General features: G+C 41.5%; 1 protein-coding gene across 1 annotated transcript; it reads right to left on the minus strand.

Moving 5' to 3' along the window:
• Positions 1–7,486: 7,486 nt before the first annotated feature.
• Positions 7,487–25,412, minus strand: MYH1F (myosin, heavy chain 1F, skeletal muscle (similar to human myosin, heavy chain 1, skeletal muscle, adult)). Its single transcript, NM_001319015.2, has 40 exons — positions 25,392–25,412; positions 25,151–25,194; positions 24,227–24,464; positions 23,995–24,138; positions 23,741–23,897; positions 23,082–23,109; positions 22,869–22,983; positions 22,698–22,790; positions 22,515–22,578; positions 22,330–22,428; positions 22,129–22,232; positions 21,896–22,034; positions 20,326–20,444; positions 19,997–20,146; positions 19,260–19,430; positions 18,149–18,455; positions 17,723–17,796; positions 17,003–17,090; positions 16,790–16,907; positions 15,974–16,097; positions 15,752–15,888; positions 15,394–15,649; positions 14,192–14,434; positions 13,852–14,028; positions 13,621–13,766; positions 13,442–13,532; positions 12,966–13,355; positions 12,734–12,860; positions 12,238–12,356; positions 11,731–11,927; positions 11,390–11,573; positions 11,146–11,311; positions 10,851–10,975; positions 10,365–10,673; positions 10,020–10,223; positions 9,096–9,221; positions 8,838–9,008; positions 8,647–8,751; positions 8,298–8,393; positions 7,487–7,758 (listed from the first exon to the last, which is right to left on the minus strand). Exons 3-40 carry the CDS (start codon positions 24,428–24,430, stop codon positions 7,606–7,608), a joined length of 5,820 nt encoding a protein of 1,939 aa, NP_001305944.2. The 5' UTR covers positions 24,431–24,464; positions 25,151–25,194; positions 25,392–25,412; the 3' UTR covers positions 7,487–7,605.
• Positions 25,413–27,348: the final 1,936 nt, after the last annotated feature.

The following is a 27,348-nucleotide window of genomic DNA, read 5'->3' on the forward strand; positions in this document are numbered from 1 at the left end:
CAAATCTAGAGTTGAAGACAGAAGCCTTTGAGACTGAAATAACAGTGAAAGAGCTCAGAAGAAAGGCACAGAAATTTAACTCTTGTTTCTGGGCTGAATGATTCAAGGATCATATAAATGGAGCTATTGAGCTGCTCACTGAACTTAATACATGTATCCTACTGGAAGCAGGAGGAAAATGTGCTGTCTCAACATAACAGAATGGTTTACACTGTTTCTGTAGTGTAAATGTGCTAGGTGGAGGGAAAGATGAATAAATTTAGCTTCTCTGAAAGAGGAATTGTCACATCATATGCTAGCTTGGAAGAGAAGTAGTAAGCGTTAGAAAGATCCAGTCCCCATGCTAACATGCAAAAAGAGTCTCTTTACTGTGCTGATCACTGAAGTTGTCTGCAGCTGAGATTACGAAGGATATTACATGTGTTCTGCAATGTGGCAAGGAAATGAAAGGTAAGGGGGGCAGTGCAACCCTTTACTTCATGGAGAAACACTTTCACACTCATGCAATGTACCTTGATTTTTTTTCCATATAGTTCCTTCTACAAACAAGGAAATCTGAACTAAAACAAAACTCAGCAGCTTCTCCTGATCCCTTAGCATACTGCCGCCCTACTTGGCAGCACCTGTTGTGTCTCACTCCCTCTTAGCATCACCTACTCAGAGGTCTGGATAAGAAAGCAAGGAAATTCCTTCCTCCTCTTCTCTCAGCTGACTCTCACTGTGATGGTCCTGTAATCCTGCGGCTGGGGAGGAAATTGGCAAAGGTCAAATTCACACTTGGAGTAAAAACATACTAAAGAATGATATTGAATCCTATGGTTTGACTCTAATAGGTATATCTTTAGCTGAGTTAAAAAACAAAAACAGCGTTACTTTCATGTCTTTAATGCAATTACGCTGCTTGAGAAATGGTATCTGCTGAGAATTTCAGATATCTTATTGATTGTGTGTTGCCTCATTTCACTGGTACTTGCACTTCCAATCTGGATTAAAATTGGCTAAAAACAAAAGAACTGTGTATGTTTTAGCACACATGATTTTCTCAGTCATATGTATAATACTGACAGGTAATAGCCTTTATGTGCAAGATGTTTTCAAACAGAAAAAATAACTGTACATAACTTTTGGAAGACTGAAGGACATATAAGGGATAATTTTTCAATGGACTTTTCAATGTTACATTGAAAATATTCACAAACTATAATTTTGCTTAGACTGTTTTTCTCTTTCTTTCCCTTTACTTTTGTTTCCATGTGATTACTGGTTATCTCTCTGAATTTATTCTTGCTTTTGTTTTTTCCTTTTTGTGCTTTTGAGAGCAGTTTTCTTAACTTGGAGAAACTCTGCAGTCATGAAAGAAAAACTGACACTGTGACTTTCTGAGATGAAAAATCTTGGCAAAAGCATAAGCAAACAAAAGATGGAGGTCAAGAAAAAGTGTGTGTGTGTGTGTGTGTGTGTGTCTGGGGGATTAAATTTCGTATAGAATTTGTTTCCTTTGGTGGTAAAAGAAAATAATAATAATAAAAAAACCTAATTGTGTCACATCACAAATATGCATTTATACTTTCCCCCTTCCGAAGTGTCAGGAAATCTTTTGTTTTAAATTAACATTACTGGTTAGCAACCCTGCCTGTGGAAGCAGGGTTGGAATGTAATGATCCTTGAAGTCCCTTCCAACCCAAGCCATTCTAGGATTCTATGATTAGTTTCATTTCAAGCAAGCAGAAGAGAGGTAGCCACAAGTTTTCACAGCTTTTCACAATGGGCATTCTGGTGTTTTTCTCCTTCCCTAGCAAATCCCGTGTTGCTTTCTCCCTACCATCTGCATGAGTACAGCTCTTCCAGTGTATACAAGCATCCCACATTAGCTCATGTTCTCCACCTCCATCAACCTTTAATTCCATAACAAATTATTTGCAGACATGCATGACATCCTCCTGCAAGCTAGTTATCTGAGATCCCATTATCACAGAATCATAGAATGGTTTGGGTTGGAAGGGACCTTTAAGATCACCTCGTTCCAACCCCCTGCTATAGGCAGGGACGCCTCCCTCTAAACCAGGTTGCTCATAGCCCCATCCAGCCTGGCCTTGAATGCTTCCAGGGAGGGGCATCCACTGCCTCTCTGGGCAACCTGTTCCAGTGTCTCATCAGTCTCATCATCTTTACAGTAAAGAATTTCTTCCTAATAGCTAGTCCAAATCTACACTCTTCCAGCTTAAAGCCATTTTGCCTTGTCCTGTCACAATATGCCCTTAAAAAACTATCTCCCCAGCTTTCCTGTAGGCCCCCTGGAAGAGCAATAAGATCCCTCACAGCCTTCTCTTCTCCAGGCTGAAGAGGCCCAACTCCCTCAGCCTTTCCCTTCAGGGCAGGCCTTCCAGCCTTCTGATCATCTTCGTGGCCCTCCTCTGGACCTGCTCTACTGACTGAGCTCACTGATAGAGCTCAAGCTCCTATGTTCTGAACAGCAGTTCAATCGCCCTCGTGTGGTTCAGGGAATAGGGCCAGGCTGTGAGTGGGGACCGGCTTCCAGGGGCCTGCGGCAGGCTGTGCAAGACCAGCTGCTGACTGGAGCTCAGGGCAGGCTCTGGGCATGAGGCGCTGGGGGCAGAGCACAGCATGACCAGGGCTGGGAGAATAGTGAAAAGAGAAAGGGAAGTGTTGAAATTCCCACACAGCTGACTAAACCACTAAAAAAGTGTTTAAAAGCAGCTTTTAGCTGACATTTGTTGGCCCATGTCCCTACACACTCGCAGGGCCGGTTGAGAGTCGCCCTCACCCCAAGGGGCGGGCAGGCAGTACTACTGTGCTCCTCACACACCCAGCGGTGGGGGGAGCAGGCCATAGGCAAACAGCAGCAGCAAGTGATCTCTCCCGTGGTGGGAGGCCAAAAGAGCAAGTGTATTACCAGAAGCACCTTGCTTATCTCTTGCCATCCTCTCTGATAAGCAGCTGGTACCAAAAACCGTGATCGTTTGGTGTGGGCTTGCGGTAGAACCCTTGGAATAACAGAGCATGTGTAAGCACACTTAGAAATCCTGCTGCGGGCGACACTTCTTCACATTGCTACTTACGATGTGTTCAGCATTACAAGCATCACAGGAAAAACAGGTGCTGCTTGTGTTAAAGGCACCACAATAACTCAAGGGGTTCAAAGTGCACTAGAAGCACCAGGGATGCTTAACAATGATTTCTAAAATGAACTGATCCATGTCCCTTCTTACCTCTAGCTGTCTTCTGCTGCCAAAATGTTATTTACATATTTTATTAAAAACCATTATTGTTTGAAGCTGGTGTTTTTTACGGCGATTGAGAGTTGGCTGGTGGATTGGAAGAGATATCCGAAAAAGGACACATGAAGGTCAGCTAGGGATTGACAATTCTGGAGGGATAGCCAGAGATGTTTAGCACTTACTTTAAATAAACAGCAAGATTGAGATAGCTGCTAAAGCTTGTCACGTGTGCCAAAAATACCAACCAAGTCAATCACACACTCTCTGTGGCTTTGCAAAAACAAATTTCTTGACCAGTAAAAGGAGTCCATGAAGAGAAAAACAACTTCACTTCTAATTAGACAGAGCCCTTAGGTACACTGTGTGCATTTCCAAACCATCTAATTTACTTACTAGACTGAATGGTGCTGAATGTTTAGATCAGCACAACACAAATACTATGTTTGGGGCTAATAACTTGTTCTTAGGAAAATGGAAAAGTCCAGTGTGTTGAGAATGACAATGATGAAGAAAAAAAATTAGCTTGTGAACAGAGGAAGGGGAAAGAAGGGAGATGAAGTAAGGCAGCTGGAAGGTTGGAGTAGGACACACAGAGCCACTAGTCTTGAGGCATGAAGTGGGCTCATGGGCAGAATTGGCTCATTTTGTTCACAGAGGATCTTGGTATAGTGCAGTAGCCTCCACCACATGCTCTGGGGGTGAGGAATACATCACCACCTTCTCACTGCCTTATATCTTGAGGATGGCTGGAGGCTTAACACTTCTTACAGCATAGCACACTTGCCCACAATGCTGGCCTTACTCACAGTTTGTGGAAAGGAACACAGACTCCTTCTATCCAGTGCTAAAGCTTTGCCTCAGTCATACAGGGAAGAGAGCTAAAGCTTTTAAGAAGCTGCCCAGACTGGAGATTTTCTTGCCCTGGAATTGGTTGTGTAGACAGGAAGATAGTAGTGGACTTGTATGATATGACAATAGCATTGCATCTGAAGAGAAGAGTTTGCCTAGCTGGCATGTTTATCTAGATGTGAATGATTAACAGCAGTAGTCACTGTAATGTCATTTGTATTCTATGAGGTGACAGCTATACCTTTGCTATGGATCTGTACACTGGCACCAAACCCACAGTTTCCCAAGCCCATTCTTGGATGGCTATATGATAGATGCTCCCTGAAAGTAAGGGGAGAAAGTAAGGACATAAAGAAAGGTAGGGGAGGGCTTAACTCAAACTGTAAGTATATAAAATGTACTGAGATTTCTATATCAAATGCCCAACCTAGGGCATTCCACCCTCCTCTAAATAAGATTTTGAAATACACTGCAATACAATGTGAAAAACAAATGAGATGCTTGGGAAGAAACACCCTGTTTCTTATTTGCTTACTGAATCTTCCTTGTGTTGAAAGGGCTCTTGATCTAGAGACTGGGGCAAACACTGCTCCTTTATCCAGCCTGGCTCTGCTGTCCCCAAACTGCAGCCTCCATACTCTGCTGGACCCTACATTCCAAATAACCCAGGCTATTTGAGAACACCGACATTGGTTTGTGACAGCAGGTTTTAGGAGACTTAGGCAAAGATGTCTTTAAAGTGACTGTTTAGCTTGTAAAGACAATTCAGGGAGCTTGTGTGCACTCAGGAATCCCCTTTGGTGTTTTAATCCTCTGACAGATACAGATCACTGCCAGCAGTGATCACTGCTAGAATGTATCTCCATGTTTGTCTGATTTACTTTATGATTTCTGGATGATGGATCACAGTGACAATTCAACAGCACAAGCCAGTTCTCCACTCATGATCAGTTTTGATGGTAAAAATACACTATTACACATGAAATATGTACCATGTACCAAAGTAGTTCTTGCTCCATTTTCCCTTTAGGCTGACCATCCAGCTTCTGTCTAATGTCTAGAACATTACTGTGATGTGGTAGCTTAAAGAAGGGATTATTCTTTTTAGGCCTTTGTGTGACATTTTTTGAATTTTGACTGGAATCCCTTTGAACTATGTGTGATGTTGGGTGGGACTTGGCCCATGTTGAGAACAGGTCATGGAGCAAGAGAGCCTGCAAGTAGGGAAGAGGAGTAGACAGATGCTTTTAGGTAGGAAAACAGATTTTTGCCACTTGTGAAAATTTCTGTAGCAATGCAGAAATGTGCCAGTTTTGACAGACCTTCAAGCTTACTTCTCCATTATCATATACTTCCTGTTTTCTTCGCCATAATTAGCTGCTCTCACCACCAGCTTTCAAGTCTGTGAGGACCTGAAAATGATTGGTGCAGTCTCTCAGCCAAGAGGTGACACAAGATTGTCGATGTTGCCTTGTTGAGAGATATGTCTTGTAGTGTTCCTGATGATAGGGACCTCCCAGAATATGTTCCAAGATGGTAAAGATTAGAATAGGTGTATGAGTGATCTCTCTCCTCTACTTCCAAGTGAGGAAAGCTGTATTTTGTGCCCAAAAGTGCACTTCCTCCCAGTGCTGCCACATGAAAAAATCATGTCAGGCTGCACTTGGCCTGTCAGGGAAGACCTAGGCAGTCTTCCTTTCACTTCTGCAGGGCATCTTTTTGCAGGGACTCCCTCTAATCTTTCCTTCTCCTGGTCTCTTCCAATGGTGACAGATACTCCTCCATACCTCTTGCTGTCTAAGGACAACACGAACAGACAACTTTCTGTGAAGGTCAGAATGCAGAGAATATAGTAAGCCATGGGTGTCCAGCATTTTGGCTTGCCTGGGACACACTGAGTGAAGAGGAATTGTTTTCAGCTGCATATAAAATATATAAAATATTTAATGCTTATAAGTAACAAAATTTATTTATATAAATAGTAACAAAAACGTAAGGTATTTGAATTTGTTTTTGTGAAACTAATGTATCACCCTGGTTCAATAGCAGTGGTTGCAATTCTTAGTGAGGTATCAAAGTGATTTCTGATGAAATTTTACTCTTCCTATACTTCATCCCTTAAAACAGTTGTTCACAAGTGTACGTACTGCCAAAAAGTGATGGCATGAATATGGCATGATTGTGAATTGAGGGGTATATTTCTCTGGTAAAATAGCTCTTATAACAGTCTGGTAAAGAGACATGATCAGATTTTTTAGTTGAACATCTGACTGAAACCCTATACATTCAATTTGAAAATTTGCAGGCAATGTATTTACGTCAACTGAAAATGGAGTTGCAAATATACAAAAAAAATGGTGATGTTTGGTTGTTGTTAGTGATAAGGGTGCATCTGGAGCCAGGCTGGGTCACTTGGTGGGAAGAGCTGCTGCCTTTATAGTGCAGGGCAGAGGGTGGCCACAGGACATGCTGGGCCAGGCTGCACATGGGTGTGGGCCACAGGTTGGACATGCCTGTAGTTAAACCAGAAGATTATACTTGTTTTCCACAGAGACTCCTTCTGCAGGTTTTTCTGTAGCAAACATGCATTCAAGAAATAGTGAAGTGAATCAGTGAGATGAAATGAACACTCCAATAGGTATCTGTCCTGCATTGCAACGAAGCAGGTGAATCTCACTCAGAACATGTAATTCATTATGAAATGATGCTTGATTACTATAGAAGGCATATTCTACGTACGTACATCAACAGATGAGAAAGATTTCCATCCACTGTTGATAGCTGCTAAGCCTCTTCTAAGCTTTTGTTTATGCCTGAGTTTTAATGTTAAAAAATTTCCTTACTGTGTAAAAACCTTAAACCGAAGTTGGAGTACGTTCTGCACATCCTTTCTTTTAAGTTAACTGTATCAGTTATCATCACTTAACATGAGATGACTATCTTGCACTCCGATATTTGCTCCTAGTACTGCTATTTAGCAAAATTAGCTGCAGACTACAGCCTCCTTTTGTTTCACAAAGAACTTTCTGAAAGAATATGAGGCCTGCAAAATTATTTTTCTTTTTCTATGATATAAAAATACCTACCCGTGTTCAAACTCAGCCTCTGTATAGCTGACTTTTCTAATGTAATACTAATTCCTTAGAAAAAAATATCATATTTCTTGATTTTCAATTAGACTGTTTTTTCCTCCATGGTTTTTAAACTGTGGATTCTTGCCACTGTCCCCATTTTTGAAATGGCAATTGATTTGTGCTAGTCATCATTATTCCCAATGAATTTTTAAAAATGTAAATTAAATATATTCTTGTTTACTATAGCTTTAAATGTAAACATAAGAAGTATATATGCACTGTAAAAGTAAAGATTACCCCCCCAAAATAAGTACAACATGCTAATCATATGCAAAGGTCTCTACTCTCTTTATTACCTAGACATAGATGACAATGACATAAAAAAGCAACACAGAGGTTCACATTTTATGCATGCCTCAGGTCACACTTTAGCCTTGTGAGCTTTATTCCTCCTCTTCTATCTTCTTATGAAACTCACGACTCTTCACTCGGAGCTTGTTGACCTGTGACTCTGCAATGTCAGCCCGCTCCTCGGCTTCCTCCAGCTCGTGCTGGATCTTGCGGAATTTGGAAAGGTTGACATTGGACAGCTCCTCCTGTGTGGGGAAAGGGAGTAATGAAAACAACAGCATGCTAATGGTGTCAGAGTGCCTAATGAGTGGATCTATTCCAAAATATTTAATTTTTTTAGAAACAGTTCAGTATTAATAACAGCTCAGAGAAAAATCCAAATACTGGACATGCAGGGCCAACTTCCAAAAAATGACAAGGAAAGAAGCTGTTAAGTGCAATATGTTTTCCAGAAGAGAAAAGAACATCAGGGTATTGGAAAGGCCAAGACCATTTTACACATAGCACAGTCCCAACAGAGTCCATGACAGGAGATGGTTTGACAGCAGCTCCTAATAGACAGGGGAGGACAGAAATTGAGAGATAGAGCGGGAAACTGACACTTAGAGCAACACTAGAGATGAGGCAGTGTAGTCCGTCCCCAAAGCAACAGTTCTCAATCTTATATTTTTCACTGCCTAGTCTTGCAAAAGCATTTAAAAAGTCAAAATAACACAAGCTGCACAGAAAAAAAGCACCAAAACAAACCAGAAGAGATTTTGGCCCATTTCAGAATGACACTTACAGCCTCCTCAGCCTGCCTCTTGTAGGATTTCACCTTCATCTGCAGCTTGTCCACCAGGTCCTGGAGCCTGAGAACATTCTTCCGGTCTTCTTCAGACTACAGAAAAAGGTAAATAATAGTAACACTTCCTATCCTCCCCCCTTACATTTCCTCTAGCTGAAACAAAGGTAGTAACACTCCTCAGAGAGCACTGCTGTCCAGTAGGACAAAAGAAATAGACATGTTAACAATGTCAGTGAAAGAGAACAGTGGGAAGAAATCACAGTATCAAAGAAATCACAGTGTCAGTATGACAATACTCTGACTTCGTGAGAGATGGATGTGTAAGAAAAAGCTTTTTCTGCCTTACCTGGTAGGTCAGCTCCTTCACCCTCCTCTCGTACTTGCGCACACCCTTCACGGCTTCAGCGCTGCGCTTCTGCTCAGCATCAACCTCCCCTTCCAGCTCCCGCACCTGCAATGAGAAACCCATATTTGGAGCTTCCCTGCTATCTCTGACCTGGGATTGCACACGCTTGCACAAATACCAGTCCTACGCACCCTGGCCTCCAGCTTCTGGATTTGCTTCTTGCCTCCCTTCAGGGCCAGCTGCTCTGCCTCATCCAGGCGGTGCTGCAGGTCCTTCACCGTCTGATCCAGGTTCTTCTTCATCCTCTCCAGGTGGGCACTGGTGTCCTGCTCCTTCTTCAGCTCTTCTGCCATCATGGCTGCCTGGAGAAGAAAGAATCACTTTGTGACTGGAGATATTCTGGGGGAGAATGCATCCACTGTCAGCAGTGAAGGAGTGCCCCAACTCACATCAGTGATGGCCTTCTTGGCCTTCTCTTCAGCATTGCGGGCTTCCTGGATGGTATCCTCCATTTCACTCTGAATTTGGGAAATGTCTGATTCTAGCTTCTTCTTGGTGTTGATCAAGCTGGTGTTCTGTCGAAGAAAAAGCATACGGTGTTTTCTCCAGCAGATTTAATATACCATATTTAGTAAAAAAAATACCCGCTTTTATATAGAGTTCTCTTAATGTTTATATGAAGAATATCCCATAAATAGTTGTAGTAGAAGACTGCTGAAGAGCCATGGGATATACTCATAAAAAAATGAAAATGGGTTTCATAATTATGTGAGTTCTCTAAGAACTGTTTCTCACATTTGACTCTGAATTTGGGAAACATTTCCAGTTTCATCCTGGTGCTGATTCTCTTTTGTGTTCTGCTGAAGATCATCATACCTTGTAATATCAAATCAAGAACACTGAAAAATATTGCTTTTAAATGTGAGTTGTGCCATCAGGTCTCATGGAATTCTGTTCTAATGGTGTCGCTGGCATAGCTTTTTTTTTCCATGGCTGTGATATGCTTCAGTAGTTTAGAATGTACTCCATAAAATTTACAGTTTGTGAGTCAACACGGAAGGAATTTATACTTGCCATGAAAACCCATATAATCTTCTCTTATCATTTTCAGTCTCGTTGCCTAAAGCAAATTAGCCTGATCTACAGAATACTTACAATGACTTTGCTAAAAGATTACTTTCCAAATATTTCTACTGTAGCCTAATGAAACTCTTGCTGTATCTGTAGATGAAAACTCACTTTTACTATTTCTTTCTTGTACTGTACATGTTACAACACATAGTTTACTAAATGCTATTTATGTTCAAGCACTCCTTAGTTATTTTCTTTGTATGTAGCAGAAGTATGGTTATCTATTACATTTATAGACTGACCTGGGTATGGAGGAGCTGCACACGTTCACTTGCATCCAGAAGCTCCTGCTCAGCCACTTTCCTCGAGCGCTCTGTCTGCTCCAGCGCTGCCCGTAGCTCTTCAGTTTCAGCCTGCAACAGGTTTGCTCTGCGCTCCACCATGGCCACCTGCTCCTTCAGGTCTTCCTGTGACCTGAGAGCATCGTCCAAGTGTATCTGGGTATCCTGGTGTGAGAGATGAGACATTGTGAGGCATATTTTTCCTGTTTTGCTGTTTTCACATCAGGGTAGAACTTATAGAGTTGAATCACAGAAACATTTTTATTTTTTGAGAAATCAATGAGTATGTCTTTAGTTTTGATATACCTTGAGCACTCCTTGTGTGTTTCTCAGGTTCCTTTGTGCCTCTGCAGCCATGCGGTTGGCATGGTTGAGCTGGATCTCCATTTCATTCAGGTCTCCCTCCATCTTCTTCTTCAGCCTCAGAGCCTCATTCCTGCTCCTGACCTCAGCATCCAGAGTGCTCTGCATGGACTCCACAATTCTGAGATGGTTTCTCTTCAGCTGGTCAATTTCCTCATCTTTCTCTGCTATCTTCCTGTCAATCTCAGACTTGACCTGGTTGAGCTCCAGTTGAAGGCGCAGGATCTTCCCTTCTTCATGTTCCAGGGAGGCCTGTCAATTAATTATACAATTGACAATATCAGTAAGTTTACAAGAGCTGTTCTGCTGAAGAATTTAATACAGCATCATGTCTAATCAGCAAAGGAAAACAAAGGCTACCTGTGTGTCAAAAGGGTATAATGATGCTCAATGTATTTTTTATACTAAAATTAAGAAATGAAGATTTACTTCTGCTTCCTCTAGGGAGGCTTGAAGTTCAGATTTCTCCTGCTCAATCTGCTTCTTGACTTTCTCCAGCTCATGAATAGCCTTTCCTCCCTCTGCAATCTGCTCCGTGAGGTCAGAAATCTCCTCTGTGTAAGGAAAATAATGTTGTAATACACCAGACAAAAAAAAAAAAAAAAAAAAAAAAGAGTTGCCGTGACACATTAAGGCAAAGATGTCTTCTGGCAAACAGACGTGCAGAGGTGGACACACACAGTTGAGAAAAAGCCCTGCTATGAGCAGAGGACCGTGGACTTACGCTGCAAGTTCTTGTTCTCACGCTTCAGTGTTTCCAGGTGGTCCAGGGATTCCTCATAGGCATTCTTCATCTTAAACAGCTCTGTGCTGAGGGAGCGAGACTCCTTCTGGGAGGCCTCCAGCTCAGCTTGCGTTTCCTCGTACTTCTGCTTCCACTCTGATAGGATCTGAGGAGCAACAGAGCATGAGTATGGATGTGGCAATCACGTTCTGCTCAGGAAACACAGGGCTGGAGCCCAGAATACCTTGTCAAAGTTCTTCTGCTTCTTGTCCAGAGCTGCGCAGGCAGAATTTGCTCGCTCCACGTCAATCATCAGGTCCTCCACCTCATTCTGCAGCCTCTGCTTTGTCTTTTCCAGGGAAGCACATTTGGAGTTCACGGCTTCGACGTGTTCCTCGGCATCCTGCAGGCGCTGTGCCAGCTTCTTCCTGGGAAGAATAAAGCACAATTCCCAGTGAGAAAGCAAATTCCCAGGTTCATGGTAAGCTGTGATGTGTAGCCAGTATGTTACAGCCAGTAAATTATGGTGCTCTCCTCAATTCCTGTTATTAGTTTCTGCCAGCCTTCCCCACTTTCTCCACATACTTGGCCTCCTCCAGCTCCTCTGTGCGCTGAATAGCATCCGTCTCATATTTGGTTCTCCACTGGGCCACTTCGCTGTTGGCCTTGGACAGGGCACGCTGCAGCTCACCCTTGGCTTCCTGCTCCTCCTCATATTGTTCCCGGAGCAAATCACAGTCATGGCGAGCAGACTGCAAACCATGGGCTAGGGCATTCTTGGCCTGTGGAGAGAAGTTGTAAGATGACGTAGAATAGAAATTTATTGGAAAGTGTCCTGATGGAAAGTTATTGGACTCTGGATAATTCTTCCATGAAAATAATGGCAATATACAGAATGAAGAAGGAATAGCTGGGAATTTGCAACATCACTAAGGATAAGTGGCAGATATCAGGAAGATAACGTACTAGCTCTGAATTAACTATCTTTTTTTCTCCCTCTCAACACAATGTTTCTGTAATTTAATATGTCTGCAGCACCTTTTGGTAAGGGGGACGCACTGGATAAAACAAAATTTTGGAAAACCTCCTCACCTTTATCTCCTCCTCTAAGTGCCTCTTGAGTTCCTCAATCTGTTGGGTGAATGCCTGCTTGCCTCTAGACAGCTGAGAAATCAGAGCATCTTTCTCCTCCACCTGGCGTGAATATTCACCTGGGAAAGTTCGCAGATACACAGGCCTTTAATTGTCACTGATGACAGTGTTGTGGACAATTAGGGCTGGACTTTAAGACAATATATTTGGCAGAGCTTTCAAAAACTTATAATATTAATTCATAAATTTCTCCTTATAGGAGAGACAATTCTGTTGGATAGGCCTCATGGCCAGAAAGGTAAATTATACACTAAGTTAATCACAGAAACACAGGATGATTAAGGTTGGAAAAAACTTTCAGAGGTCATGTGGTGTAATCCCATCTTGAAGATTAAATTGCTCTCTGTGATCCTCTCTTTGTCTCCTCTACTTTAAATGGAACAGACTCAACTCTCTGACACTGTTCTGTGACATATCAGAAATGTGAAAGTCTCACCTGATTCTGTCTGCAGACGAGCTCTTTGAGCATTAACATCATTGATCATCCGTTGATGCTCCTCTTCTTTTGTCTTAATCTCACTCAGCTGATCTTCCAATGCTCGGCATGTCTTCTCCAGACTTGCCTATGTGTCAACATACAGAAAGAGAATTAGAAATTCATACTCCCCATAAAGGGGTGAATTCCCAGAATTCCTATGAGGCAATGAGCCTATAAGGTAATGCTGTACCTTCGCTTTGGAGACAGACTCCATGTTGCTGGCCAAGTCATCAATCTCCATCTTCAGCTCACTCTTCTCCTTCTCCAGCTTCTGCTTGACTCGTTGCAGGTTGTCGATCTGCTCCCCAAGCTCCGCTGTGCTGTCCGCATGCTTCTTCCGCAGGGCAGCAGCCGTGGCTTCGTGCTGCAGCGTGGCCTCTTCAAGGTCACGGCGCATCTTCTGAAATTCTGCCTCACGCTTCTTGTTCATATCAATCTGAGCTGCTGTAGCCCCTCCTGCTTCCTCCAGGCGCTCACTGATCTCCTCCAGCTCCCTGGAGAGGTCAGCTCGGTGCTTCTCTGCTTTTGCCCGAGAGGTTCGCTCTGCCTCGATTTCCTCCTCCAGTTCCTCAGTACGGGCCTGGGGAACATCGAGCACCCTTCATACTCATGCCCTCCTCAAACTGATGTTTTCTGAAGGGCAGAAGGGAAGGACCAGACACTTGCCTGCAGCTCCTTGATCTTCTTCTGTAACTGCATGCCCAGGGCTTGCTCATCCTCAATTTTGCTCTGGATCTGGCTGATTTCAAAGTCTTTCCTTTTGCACAAGATACATGGTGTTAGTGCCTGAACAAAACATCTAAGTGTACCCGTCCAGCACTCAGATGTCCCACAACCACACTTACTTCTTCAGTTTCTCATCCAGCTGCTGTTTATCATTTTCCAAGTCCATTATGCTATCATGGGCCAACTTCAGGTCTCCTTCAAGTTTCCTCTTAGCTCTCTCGAGGTCCATGCGCAGCTTCTTCTCTTGCTCCAGGGACCCTTCCAGCTAAACCAAAGGAGATCATTAGTGCGCTGCCAGCCATGTTTATCTCCACAACTGTCCCATAATAGCCGTATGCTTTTGTTCTTACATCGTCTACTTGCTGCTCCAGCTTGGTTTTAGCTTTGGTCAGCGTATTGACTTTGTCCTCTTCAGCCTGCAGGTCATCCAGTGTCTGCTGATGGGCCTCTTGGAGGGCTTTCTTCTCTTTTGTCAGCTTGGCAATGTTCTCGTCCAAGGCTGCCATCTCCTCTGTGAGGTTTTTCACCTTTGATAAGAAGGGAGCAAGTATAATTAAAGCAAGTAGATTCAAGACTCCTGTAACATTTGGACTTACAACTCTCTTGAGTCTTTTCCAACTCAAGACATTCTGTGTTTCCAAAAGCACAATGTTCTTTATTGGAGTGTGAGTGACATCTTCTGCCTCATACCTTGTTTTCAGTGGCATGCTTTTCCTTCTCAACTTTGGCCAGTGTTAACTCCAGGTCATCTATGTCTTTCTTCAGCTCTGAACATTCATCCTCCAGTTTCCTCTTCTTGGCCGTCAGTTCAGCATTAATTTCCTCCTCATCCTCAGCCCGTTCTGTCACCTCCTTAATTTTGGCTTCCAGCTGGATTTTGGTTTTGATGAGCTGGTCACACCTTTCCTCAGCATCAGCTAAGGCATCTGCTTCCTGGGGGGAAAGATAGTCATTTTTTCTACTTCCAAATTTTAACAGTCTTGGAATAGGAAAGGAGTCTTTCATTTTGAATATGAAGACATGAAATTTCTTTCTTTTTTTTTTAATCTTGATAGAAATATTTTTTGTGTTGTTTTTTTTTTTTACTGAGATTTTGTTTGTTTGTTTGTTTAGTTCTATTTTATCCTCAAGTCTTCTCTTGCTGTATTTATTTATATGATTTAGAAATATATATATATATATATATATTTTACTGCAGGCTTTGTTTCCTTTGCTTGAAAGTTTATAAGAGGTATAATTGTACAGAGATCTTTTTCTTTTATCTTTGTGAAGAGTTTTGTTAGCATAAGTGAATTTGAATTTGAACAAAGCAATATATAATCTAGATGCAATTGTGGGCAACCACTTAAATCTGACTGTATTCTGAAGCTCTGAAGTAGACTCTTTAATGCTCAAAAAAATTGACAAATGTTGCCAAAACTTTTGATGTGCAAAAGAACATTGTATACACTGAAATACAGTTGTATTTGGATGTAGAGGGTATTTGTGTCTTTCTGGAGTAGTAAGTAGTAGTAGCTGCAGGAGTACAGGTGAGATGCCATGTATCTTAAGAAATGTCACAAGGCTCTTTTATTTTGACAACTGATTAAAGACAGTTTGCAGTCAACTATAATCTCTCTCCATTATCTGTATTTACTAATTCACTACTGACTACATCTGGAACATGTAATGTGAACTTACAGGGAGTAACATACCTACAGGCTGTGAGACTTACAAAATTCTTCCTAAGCTGGAACTCCACATTATAATGGTGACAATGAATTTTACCTCTAGTGATGCAGGTTAGAATACTTTTAAGGCAGTTTTGTGTGCAGTTGGAGGATTCTGTACTGTGAAAGATAACTTAAACTTTGCTTGTTTTGCCCAGGAATAAATATATTAATAATACTCACAGCCTGCACTTGGAGCTGCAAGTCATTTTTCTCCTGCAGCAGGGACACCATTTTCTCCTCCAACTCTTTCCTCTTTGCCTCAGACTTTGCAAGTTCTTCCTTGGTCTTCTCAAACTCCCCTTTCATGTTGGCCATTTCCTTCTCAGACTCTGCGCTCTTCAGCAACGGCTTGATCTTAAAGAACAGCTTCATCCAGGGCCAGTGCTTGACATTCATGAATGAACGAATATTGTACTGGATGCAGAAGATGGATTCTCTGAAGCATAATTAAAACATACACTGAATATTTTTGAGTGTGATGAGCGGTAACACTTCTACTCAAATACAGTGACCTTAAGTGAAGATGGGGAACACCTACCTCCTCTCCACCATTCTGCGGTACTCCACTCTCATCAGGAAGCCCCTGCACCTGGCCTGTGTGCGAGTGATGAGCTGTGCTAGCTTCTCATCCCTCATCTCCTCCAGAAGTCCCAGCAGCCCAGCTTTGAAGAACACCTGAAGAAAGGGAATGTTGTAGTGAATAATTTTCTGGTACTGCAAAGTACAGATACATAGCACTTCAGTCAAGCAGTATTTGTACCTTGGTGTGACCAAATTTGTACTGGGTGTGGTCCACATCGATTGACCCAAGTAGCTTCTCAGAAGCTTTCTTGCTGTCAATGAACTGTCCCTCAGGGATGGCACTGGCATTAAGCACCTTGTATCTGAGGAATGAAAGAAGATAAGAGTTACTGTAATCTCAAGTCATAAGGTTATGCTGCTTTATTGAAATTAATGGTATTCTTTGCTGCAGAACTAGCCTGTGGCATTCCATCCCTTTTTATGGATAGCATTAATAATTAAGTCCAAATCTAACAAGAAAATAAAAGATTTAAGGTATAGGTGTAAATAGAATGCTGATCTCTAACTATTGCATTCTGTTGTCTTCATATCTTAAATTATGCTGTTGTTCTTAAATTTGCTACACAGGAACATTGCTACTGTGTGTGTGGTAAGAAATCATCTTTCCCTGAAACTAGCAGATGATACAATGTCTAAAGCATTCTCAGTGTGTAATTTTTGCATAAGAATTTTTTGTATCCAGGTATCAATCTTCATTTTTTTTAATGAGCACAGGCTTGTGTAGCTCTAGTATACTTCCATAGTCAGACACTTTGGCAGAGCTTGATTTTTTTATTAATAAAAATCAATGAGGACATCTGACAAGCCCTTAATTTCTCAACATTTTTTCCTATGCTAGACATAAATGTTGGTTTTGGTTATACATTCCAGCAGTTTTCTTTTGTTTCAGATTTAACTAGGTAGTTTTGGAATTCAAAATAACCATCAATCTTAAAGTAGTTAAAAAGGGCACTTAGGCAGTAAAGACTCAATGGAGAGCAAGCAAGAGTCTGACCTCTGTTTGAAGTCTGCATAGAGGATTCTGCTGGGGAATCCCTTTCTGCAAATTCTGATTCCTTCTAGCACACCATTACAACGCAGCTGGTGCAGCACCAGTTCATGCTCCATGGCACCTAAGCAAATGAGACAGTTATTTGATATTTCATTATAAAGCATAGAGCATAATGGCTGCGTCACACTAAGATTTCTCTCTACTTCAGGTTCTTACCGGGAGTTTTTGTTTCATTAGGGATGATACAGCGCACAAAATGGGGGTGAGTGCTCCGTAGGTTGGTCATCAGCTTGTTCAGGTTCTCCTGTGGAAGCAAGAACAAATGTTTTTCATTAACAAATGTTAACTCTGCAGTTCTGTGAGATATTGGAGCTGTTGTAAAGGAATAATGGACTTGATATTCCCATGTAGTACCATACCAATTTGAGGTTTTTAATAGTTTTTAGTCTTGAAGTCCTGGTTTGGAGTAATGGCAAAGCTGTTGAGTATGAAAAACTGTACGGGATGCCAGATCATATCTAGCGTTCAAATAAGAGTGTTTCCATCTGCCTTACACTGTGGAGGGGTGATAGCTGGTGTTGGCATTTCCCTATTGCTTTGACTTCATGTGTATATTCATTTGCAAATGCATGTGCAGATCCAGACTAGACACTCCTTCAGACAGACATCCATATCCACCATTGTCCTTCCAGGACAGAAGAGAGCTTAGTCCTACTAACCCACATGCATATAATTAAATGAAACTGTAGCCTGACCTAGGCTACTTTTTCAAACATTCAAGGAGAGACTAAATCAGTATCTATCTTTCCCCTGGCCTCATCTGACTTGAAGTTAGCCCTTTCATGAATAACTTAAAATATGTTTTTGATACAAAGAAAAATGTTAACAGGTTCAGTAAAATGAGAAAGATCAAGAGACAATTACTTCTGTACTTACCCTGAAAAGAGCTGATACAGTCTGGAAAGAAGAACCCTTCTTCTTGCCTCCCTTCTTGCCACCACCACCACTCTCTGTAGAATAGCCAAATAAAAAGATATTACAGCTTTGAGTTGTAGAATTTTTCTCTGTGAGACTGCAAGAATCTTGGTCATATGTAATGATCAAACTAAGAAAGGAAACTAAGATAATACAGGAAGTAGAGAAAACATTCAGACTAAGAGACCAGGAGTATTGATGAACTGGAATCTTCAGGATTATCATGGCTGAGTGGATGTCTGAGACAGATTCATTGGTTTTCCTTTATTAATAAACTCCAGTCATGGAAGACCCTGCACAAAATGCAGTTTCTGAAGAACATTCTACTGATATTCACTGTTATCAAAGAGTCACTAAATAAGAAAATAAGAATTTCAAAGGACTGACCTGCCTCTCCGCCAGCAGAAGCAAACAGTAAGGCCAGTGTCTTCAGGGATGATTTTTGGTACAGCCCCACAACAGTTTCATTCAGGGGGTCCTTGTTCTTGTCAAGCCAGCCAGAGATGTTGTAGTCCACTGTGCCAGCATAGTGCACCAGGGAGAAGTGGGCCTCAGCCTTGCCTTTGCCAGGTTTAGGCTTCTGGAAGTTGTTGGACTTGCCCAGATGCTGGTCATAGAGCTTGTTCTTGAAAGAGGTGTCAGTTGCCTTGGGGAACATGCACTCCTCTTCCAGGATGGAGAAGATGCCCATGGGCTGGGAGAAGCAAAGGGAAAGAGAAAGAAATGAAAAGGGAACAAGAATCATAGATAGAGAAGCAGCTTCCTGAATGGGATGATATTAAAACTCCCATGGCTTTTAAAGTAAAATACTTCTACTCAACAGAGCAAGTTGTGAAATTATATCCTACGTTGCATCAAAAGAAGGGTTGCCAGCAGGTAAAGGGAGGTGTTTGTCCCCCTACTTTGCCCTTGTGAAGCCCCATCTGGAGTACTTCATCTAGGCCTGGGGCTTTAGTACAAGGAGGTGGCCTGTTGGTGTGTACCCTGCTGGTGCCTGTCCAGGGCAGGAACATGAAGATGCTCAGAGGGCTGTAGCATCTCTCTTGTGTAGAAAGGCTGAGGGAGCAGTGTTTGTTCAGGGAGCTGGCCTGGAGAAGAGAAGGCTCTGAGGACACATTACTGCAGCCTCTCAATATTTAAAGGGAGCTTATAAATAAAATGGAAAGTGACTTTTTATGTGGTCTGATAGTAATAGGACAAAGGGGAACTGTTTTAACTAAAATAAGATTAGATGCTAGAAAGAAATTTTTTACTCAGAGGGTGGTGGCTGACTGTCCAGGGAAGCTGTAGATGCCCCATACAAGAATATGTTCAAGGCCAGGCTGGATGAGACCCTGGACAGTCTGATCTAGTAGAAGATAACCCTACCCATGGCAGGGGTTTGAAACTGACTGGACTTTAGGGTTCCTTCTGACTCAAGATATTCTATCTTTCTATAATCCTATAATTCTATGATTTTATTATTCTTCTGTATTAGACATTGTGAATTAGAAGATACCTTTTCAATGAGCTCAATGCAGGCAGCCAAGTCCATCCCAAAGTCAATGAACTCCCACTCAATGCCTTCCTTCTTGTACTCCTCCTGTTCCAGCACAAACATGTGGTGGTTGAAGAACTGTTGCAGTTTCTCATTCGTGAAGTTGATGCACAGCTGTTCCAGACTGTTGAACTGCAAAATACAGATAGAGTTTATTATTAATATAAATATGAAAAAGTAAGGATAAAGAACAGTGCTGTTTCTTTTTTTAACAAATTACAGAAGGATCTGCAAGTGGATCCTTCCTTACTCAGTCAGGAGTTTGGTACTTGCCAGGATGTCTCTGCTGCCAAGCTAAACTTTATTCATATGTTTATGAACTCCTTTAAACTTGTCAGTTTTGATATCTCCTAGACTGGCCCAGTTCAGTTAAAGGATTTACAGCTACTGATTTAAAAGCATGTCACAAACCATCTAAGCACAGAATGTCTCTATGGAGCTTGTGCCTATGCATTCGGTACAAAATGTTAATTGCTGTTCATAAACAGTAAAAACCATACATTTATGAATGTCAATAGGCATATGTGCAACACAAATCTATTCTCAATGAATTCTTGTAGGAGCTTTGATGCTTTAGACGCAATCTAAATTCTATGCAAAGAATAAAAACCCTTAAAAAAAAAAAAGACATTTTCTTCTTAAATCCTTCAACACGCAATAGAGTTACTTTTAAAACTGTGTTAAAACACCACCCTTACATCAAAGATCTCAAAGCCAGCGATGTCCAGGACACCAATGAAGTACTGCCTGGGCTGCTTGGTGTCCAGCTGCTGGTTGATGCGAACAACCATCCACAAGAACATCTTCTCAAAGACAGCCTTTGCCAGGGCACCAACTGAGTTGTACACCTAAAAAAAACCAAAACAAAACAAAAACAACAACAACAAAAAAAACCATAAGATTTGCAATTATCCTGCAGAACAAAAGTGAAAGTCTAGGGTATCAGCTATCAAACACTGCCCAGATGCTGGTCATAGAGCTTGTTATTGAAAGAGGTGTCAGTTGTCAAACACCAGATTTTTGTTACCTGCTGCACAGTCTGACCCTTGGTCACAAATTCATTCCCAACTTTGACTCGGGGGTAGCACAGGGCCTTGAGCAGGTCTGCTGAGTTGAGACCCATCAGGTAAGCAGCCTTGTCAGCAACTAAAGACAAAAACAAACAAACAAACAACAAAAAAAAATGTTGCTGGAGTACTAGGAGACATTAGTGTTCTTCTAAAACAAGCAGTGAATGACAATTCCAGTCAAGTTATGAATTCTGATTTAGAAAAATGCATATTTACATTTTATTGTAAGAACAATTCCCTGAAGTTATGGAACACATATACTGTTAGAATTTTTTTCAATGATGGATTTTTTTTTTAAATTTTATTTAATGAATAATTAATTTAGAGACATTTATGTAAGAGAAAATCAACAGTAAATGCTTTAGAAAAGAAAAAGGAAAACTAAGTCTGGGATGATAGCAAGAAATCGGAGATACTTAGAGAAGCAAATACAGTGCAATTTCTATCAGTGACTACAGGTACAGTAAGGCTAAAGACAGGATACTCAAGAGAGGAAAATACTGAAGAACAAATAACACCTAAATCTGAGTGAAGACTAATTTTTAAAATTGCATCTTCTAACAGGTCAAAATGTTGGCATTTTAATTTCTGCTTCTACTTCTAGCATGGAATTTAGATTCAGACCCATGCCACTGGCACAGAATGCAAAATGATGTGTCCAAGAATGCCTGAATAAGTAATACAAAATGTAACAAGAAATGACAGCAGATTGATTCATGATTATTAGAAGTACAGATTCGCTGCTATTGTAGTCCTGGAATATTAAACTAAGATCTCAGTGTCCTAAGAGAAAAAAGCAAATATAACACATTTAACATACATGGAAATAACTCTGGTTTTTAGAAATACTTCCAAAAACTTGTAAAGGAATAAAATCCTGAACAATTCTAGGGAAAGGAAACGCAGTAGATGTATGATAGCTGCCTGTTTTTCAAATGGAAGTCCTGGAAACATGCTTAAACTCAACAGAAAATGTAAGAGCCACATCTGCAGTATTAAATGCTGTTCCTTTTTAACCTCCTGTGTAAATTAAATCGGCTCAATGCTCTCACTTCAGGCACTGAGAGTTGCCTTCAGAACACAGGCTTTAGGGCAGAGCAGCGTCAGGATTCTGGCTTATTTTTACGTGGAAATAACAACCTCAGGAGGTGACTACCACTGATGACAAATGATTGTAGCTGCCTGGGTACATGAACGTAAGTCAGTGAGCGGCGTGGTTCTTGATTATGTACCAGATGTAGAAAGCTGCCAGTCAGAAGAGCAGCAAACCTTGTGTTTCTTCTGCCTGACTAGTACGATGTCAGCCAATGGAAGTGTGGTTCAGGATTCCCTGGCCCTTGTATTGGCATAGTTCAAAGCAGTCTGCATCTCCCACTGGGTTGTGTTCTTCCAGGGAAGACCTCTATTTAGGACACCCTTGTACGCTGCAGTAGGAGCATCAGGGGAAAACCGTGGGCAGAGTTGGTGACTCTGAACAGGAATTACTGCCTGTATTAGCAAGTGTTTCAGTATATATTGTGCTAATACCTTCTGTGCCATCGGGCTCTGCCTGCTCTTCACGCTGCTTCTGCTTGAACTTCAGGTTGCCATAGTGCATGACAGCCCCCGTCAGCTTGTAAATGGCTGTTTTTTCATCAGGAGTGAAGCCCAGGATGTCAATGGCACTCTAACAAAGGAAGAAGTGAGGAATACTTAGACATAAGTACCATGCTTGCTTCCAGGTCAGAGTCCACCCAAGAAAACTTCTGTGCATTTCTTACATCGGTGGCCATCAGCTCCTCCTGGTCATTAATGCTTGGCACTGTGATCTCGCCTTGACTCACATAGTGATAGTCGTATGGGTTGGTGGTGATCAGCAGCATCTCTGAGAAGAAGGACAAAGCACATATGGACCAAACAGAATTGGCATGGAACAGGAATGAAAAGATTGTCCAGTGCGCTGTGTTTGCAGAAGTTCCTACCAATTAGCTCTGGCTTCTTGTTGGACATGATCTGATAAAAGATGTGGTAGCTTCTTTCAGCCTTGAGCTGGAAAGTGACCCTAGACTTCTCCAGCAGATCTGTCAAGGATGGTAGGAGAAACTTAGCACAAAAACCGAGGACAGTCAGAAAGAACGTGACCGATCAGGCCTGGAGGGTCTCTTACATGTTTCAATGTCAGCAGAAGCCAGTTTGCCTGTGGCCCCAAAGTGGATTCTGATGAATTTACCCTGAAAGAAGAAAAAAAAAATGTGACCGAGATCCGCCTTCCCATCTCTGAGTCTGAAAATATTTCATTTGTTGCGTTGATGAGGAAAAGATTTGTTTCTTAAGCCAGGCAACAACTTACAAAGCGTGAGGAGTTGTCATTCCTCACAGTCTTGGCATTCCCAAAAGCCTCCAACAGAGGGTTGGCACTGATGATTTGATCCTCAAGTGTCCCCTGGAACAGAAATCTTCTTGTTATGCTACAGCTCAAGAACAGTCTGCCATCTGCAGGGTCTTACACTTAGGAGCTCACCTGCATTTTGCCCGCTGGCTGCTCCTCCTTCTTCTTATCTCCACTAGCTGCAATTGTTGCAAAGTACTGGATGACACGTTTCGTGTTCACAGTCTTCCCTGCACCGGATTCTCCGCTGTCGAACCAAACAGAGAAGCAGAGAGCATGAGGTCAGGGAGAAGGTCCCCTGGCACAGGGCAGCCCCGCAGGGACCTGATCAGGGACCATACTTACGTGATCAGGATCGACTGATTCTCGCGGTCTGTGAAAGAGGCAAAAGGAAAGTTTAACCATTGTCCTGAGTAGCACTGAGCTACCTTAAAAGTAAAGCTGTAAGTTGGAGCTTCTCCAGAAGCACTAATTCCCAGGGAAGAAAAATGGATTTGCTTCTGTATTCCACAGTAGCAGCACAAATGGAGGAATACAGCTGTCAGAGGCACATGGTCCTCACACAAACTGCGTGTCCTCTTGCCCTTCACACAGTTCTAGAGTCAAGGAATCTAGACCAAATGCCTACCTGTGTTCAAAGTAAACAACTGTCTAGAACAATAATGCTTTCTCTTCCATCACTGCAAAATAGTAACAAACTCCAAGTCCAGCTTTACATCTGCACTAGGAAAGTGTAGGATTTGGTACAATACAATATTGCAATATAACATATAATATATACATATATATATATAATATAATATATACAATATAACTACAATATTGGTAAATAGCACACAGTGCTGAATCTATGTGTGTATCTGGCACAGTTTGTCTTAACATGAATTCCTCTTCCACTTGCTGTCATACAGCTGTGTGGTGTTTGGTGCTGGTTTGTCACATAGTCCAGTAAGAGCAATGAGGCTCTTCAGTTCAGGTTGCTTTGAAGGAGATCAGGCACTCACCAGTCAGCATGAACTGATAGGCGTTGTCAGAGATGGAGAAGATGTGTGGAGGGGCCTCCTGGCGCTTTTTGCCTCGGTAGGCCAACACCACCTCCGGGTTGTACACCGGCAGCCACTTGTAGGGGTTGACAGTGACACAGAAGAGGCCCGAGTAGGTCTGTGAAGAAGGGACACAGCATGCTGGCTTCCACTCAGCCTGGCACAGCAGTCCTCCCCAGCTACGCTGCCCAAGCAAGAGAGCTGCTGGTACTTACGTAGATCATCCAGGCTGCATAACGCTCTTTGAGGTTGTACAGCACAGCGGGTTCGTGGAGGTGGGTCATCATGGCCATGTCCTCAATTTTATCATACTTGGGAGGGTTCATGGAGAAGATTTGATCTTCCTTCACGGTTAGAGTCTGCCAAAGAAAAGGCAAATCCCTGCATGTCAGCTCAGAGACCACTGTGGGAATTGAATTCACATTGTAAATATTGCCTTTTACTCACTTCTCCACTTTCAGTCTTGACAGTGACCTTCCCCGATTCTTTACTCTGGATTGTACTTTTCACATAGGATTCTTTAGCATGTACCACAAAGACTGATGTCTTGGCATCAAAAGGCTTGTTCTGGGCCTCAATCCTCTCCTTTTCTGACTTTCGGAGGTAAGGGGCTGCCTCCCCAAATATGGCCATCTCAGCATCTGATGACATGGCTGCTGTTTATGCTGTTCAGCGCAGCAGGGGGCTGAAGGGAATAAACACACCAAAGTGCTGTGAGAAGGAGGAAATGCCTTTGTACTACACATCACTTTACAGTGTTCTGCCCTATCCATTCTTGAGTTTTCCCTCCCTGTCTAATCTTTTTCTCCCCTACATTTACTTTTAATTTATTTAGATCTCAGCTATGTCAGAGGTCTTTGATTTAGATATTTTTTACTTTTTTCTCTTATTTCCAGTTTTCATGTTCTATTCTTTACATCGATTATATTTTCAGTAGCCTACAGGGGAAAATTGCTGCAAATTTAGGTCCTAGCAAGACAGTCTCCTGAGTTAGAAATTGGAGCTCTAGCTTCTCTTCTTTTTCTGCCTTCTCCTTTTGAACTGATCCTTTAAGATTAAGCAGTACCAAAATAAGGAAACTTTTCAGTACAAAATATTCAGAGCAATCTGAGAAGTGCATCTTCTCTTTCATGAATTTCTAATCACAGGCAATTTCTTATTAATAGTTCTGTTTGATAAGAGACTAAATATTTGCCAGCAGTTATAGGATGTTTTATGAAAAAAATAATGCTGTTTTAGACAGCAAACCCTGGTAGGAATGCACTGCATTAATTTGTACTGATCTAAGGGGTTGTAGCAAGTGCCCACATAGCTGCATAAAACTCTTCTTGCACAGTCTATTCCTATGGAATATGTAAATCAGTGTCTTACCTCTTGTGGTACCAAGTGGCTCGCAGGCTGGATGCTGGTCAGTGCTGAAAAACAGTAATGACAGATTTGTTCTTACTGTTGCACAGAATGCCAAGGATAAACCAGGGAGTTAAAACATGCAAGTGACTTGAATGTAGAAAGAAAATCTCTGCTGACAGAAGCAGCCTTTTGAGGAAATCCTTTCCGCAGGCAGCAGGAATGCAAAGGGATTCTGCCAGCACCCAGCCAACTATATTCCTACCTTGAAGGTTTCTGTGAAGACAGAACAGGCTTGTCCTAGCAGGGCTTTTATAGGTTCTGGTCAGCACATGCAACTCCCTCCTCCTCTTTCTTAGGTAAAAAAAAAAAATTGGCAAAGCATTGTTTGGCAAACTTGACTGAGTACATGATTCTCATTCATGTTCATCATGGATATATTTAGAAATATTTGAAGTCTTACTTGCTACATGAATAAATCTCCTATAAATATTTTGACTAGGAGTCTGAAAGGAGGAAGTGCTGTCCAGCAAGTAGAGCAGGACTTGGAATTGTTGGCTTCTGTTCTCCTGACTCCTGAATTGCTGTTTGACATATAAGATTTGTGTGCCTCACGACTCAGCAGTAATGAGAAGGATAAATATTACGAAGAGCAAAGAGGGGGATTCTATTCCAAGATAATCTTGCAGATAACGAGTAGGAATGTCTTGAATAATCTATTTGCAAAATTTTGGACAGCAATGTCATCTTTATCTCACTGCAACTACATACAATTCTCTATTTTTCTTCTTATCTTTCAAAACATTGTTTAACCCATATATTTATTTACATCTTATACTTTCTTCTGAATTATCACAAGTTTGCTACAACTAGAATCTGGATTTCAAAAATATTGCCTTGCTGTTCACCATATCTGACTGTGAGAGTTCCCTCAGACATATGTCTGGCAGAGGTTTCAGTCAGGTTACATCGGCAGCAATTACTGGCTTTTTGCTTTCTTTGTCTTTTAGGTTTATTGACAGTATTAACTCAGCACTCTACTGCTACTGTAAAGACCTTGAACAGTGGCTATGATTTTCAAATTAAAGTATGGGGTTTAGATCACAAATATACCTCCTCCAGCCTTCCCAGCTCCAAACAGAGACTTCATAGAAATGTGAAGAACTCTGCGATTCAGAGTCTAGACAGGTCTAACCTGTGGATGTAGACAAGACATTTTTATTTCCTACAGCAAGCAATACAAATTCTGAGTAGTGTAGGCAGATTTGTTCCACCAGATGCTTCTGCTAAGATAAAGTAATAACAAAATTAACATAATTGTAATCCATAGCATGCAATTTTAGATCAGCAAAGACGTTTTTTTCTTAAACTTAGAATACCTTTCATTTTAAAAACAACAGCAAAAAATGAATAATTCATTTGAGGAAAATTCACTAAGGTTTTAAATGCTATTTACATGGAGGAAGAAGAGCACTTGTCATGTTCTGATACATCAGTAATGATATATTATAACTTCGGAAGGCATCTAGTTTACCCATGTACAAATAAGTTTCATTGTCTAGATAGCTTTTAGACTTATCATGATAGTTTTCAGTGCAGGGGAACATTAGATATACTTGGAAGGGATGCATTAAATAATTGAAAACTATTCATGTACTTTTGGAATTCGTAGAGCAATTTAGGCAATGTGATGTGTCCATATTCTCTGCTGCTACAGGTAGACAGTAGATAGAACTAATGTTTATCATGTTATGGGAAGGCAGTAAGGAAAAAGACACAACTAGAATGCTGTCTGTTCTATATAATGGAGGTCTGAGATACATGAGTTTTCTGGGAATAACTTCTGGAGCCTGCACATCTGTAGTTTTCTTTGCAAAGAGTAAGGTGCACTCTACCATTTGAATTCCTTCCATGGAATAAGGATGAGCTGTTCTGACTTTTGACATACTGACTTCCAAGTTGTGCAGGAATGGAAAGCTTAGCAGCTGAAATCCATATGGTGGTAAGGAAACTGCCACAATTTTTGTTTTGATTAAAGCTCTCAGTGCCCTTGGCAATACCCACTTACACAGTCCTTACTTTGTCATTAAGTCTAGTATTAGTTGAAAACGATTCTTTATTATTCAGCTTGCTTTTTAGGTCCTCGACACATGTTAATTGAAGAGGATGACTAGGATTCCAGTACAGTGGTTCAAAGATCACACTAACGATATATCATCCTG

The sequence above is a fragment of the Gallus gallus genome, chromosome 18, assembly GCF_016699485.2.
Source record: "Gallus gallus isolate bGalGal1 chromosome 18, bGalGal1.mat.broiler.GRCg7b, whole genome shotgun sequence".
Lineage (NCBI taxonomy): Eukaryota > Metazoa > Chordata > Aves > Galliformes > Phasianidae > Gallus > Gallus gallus.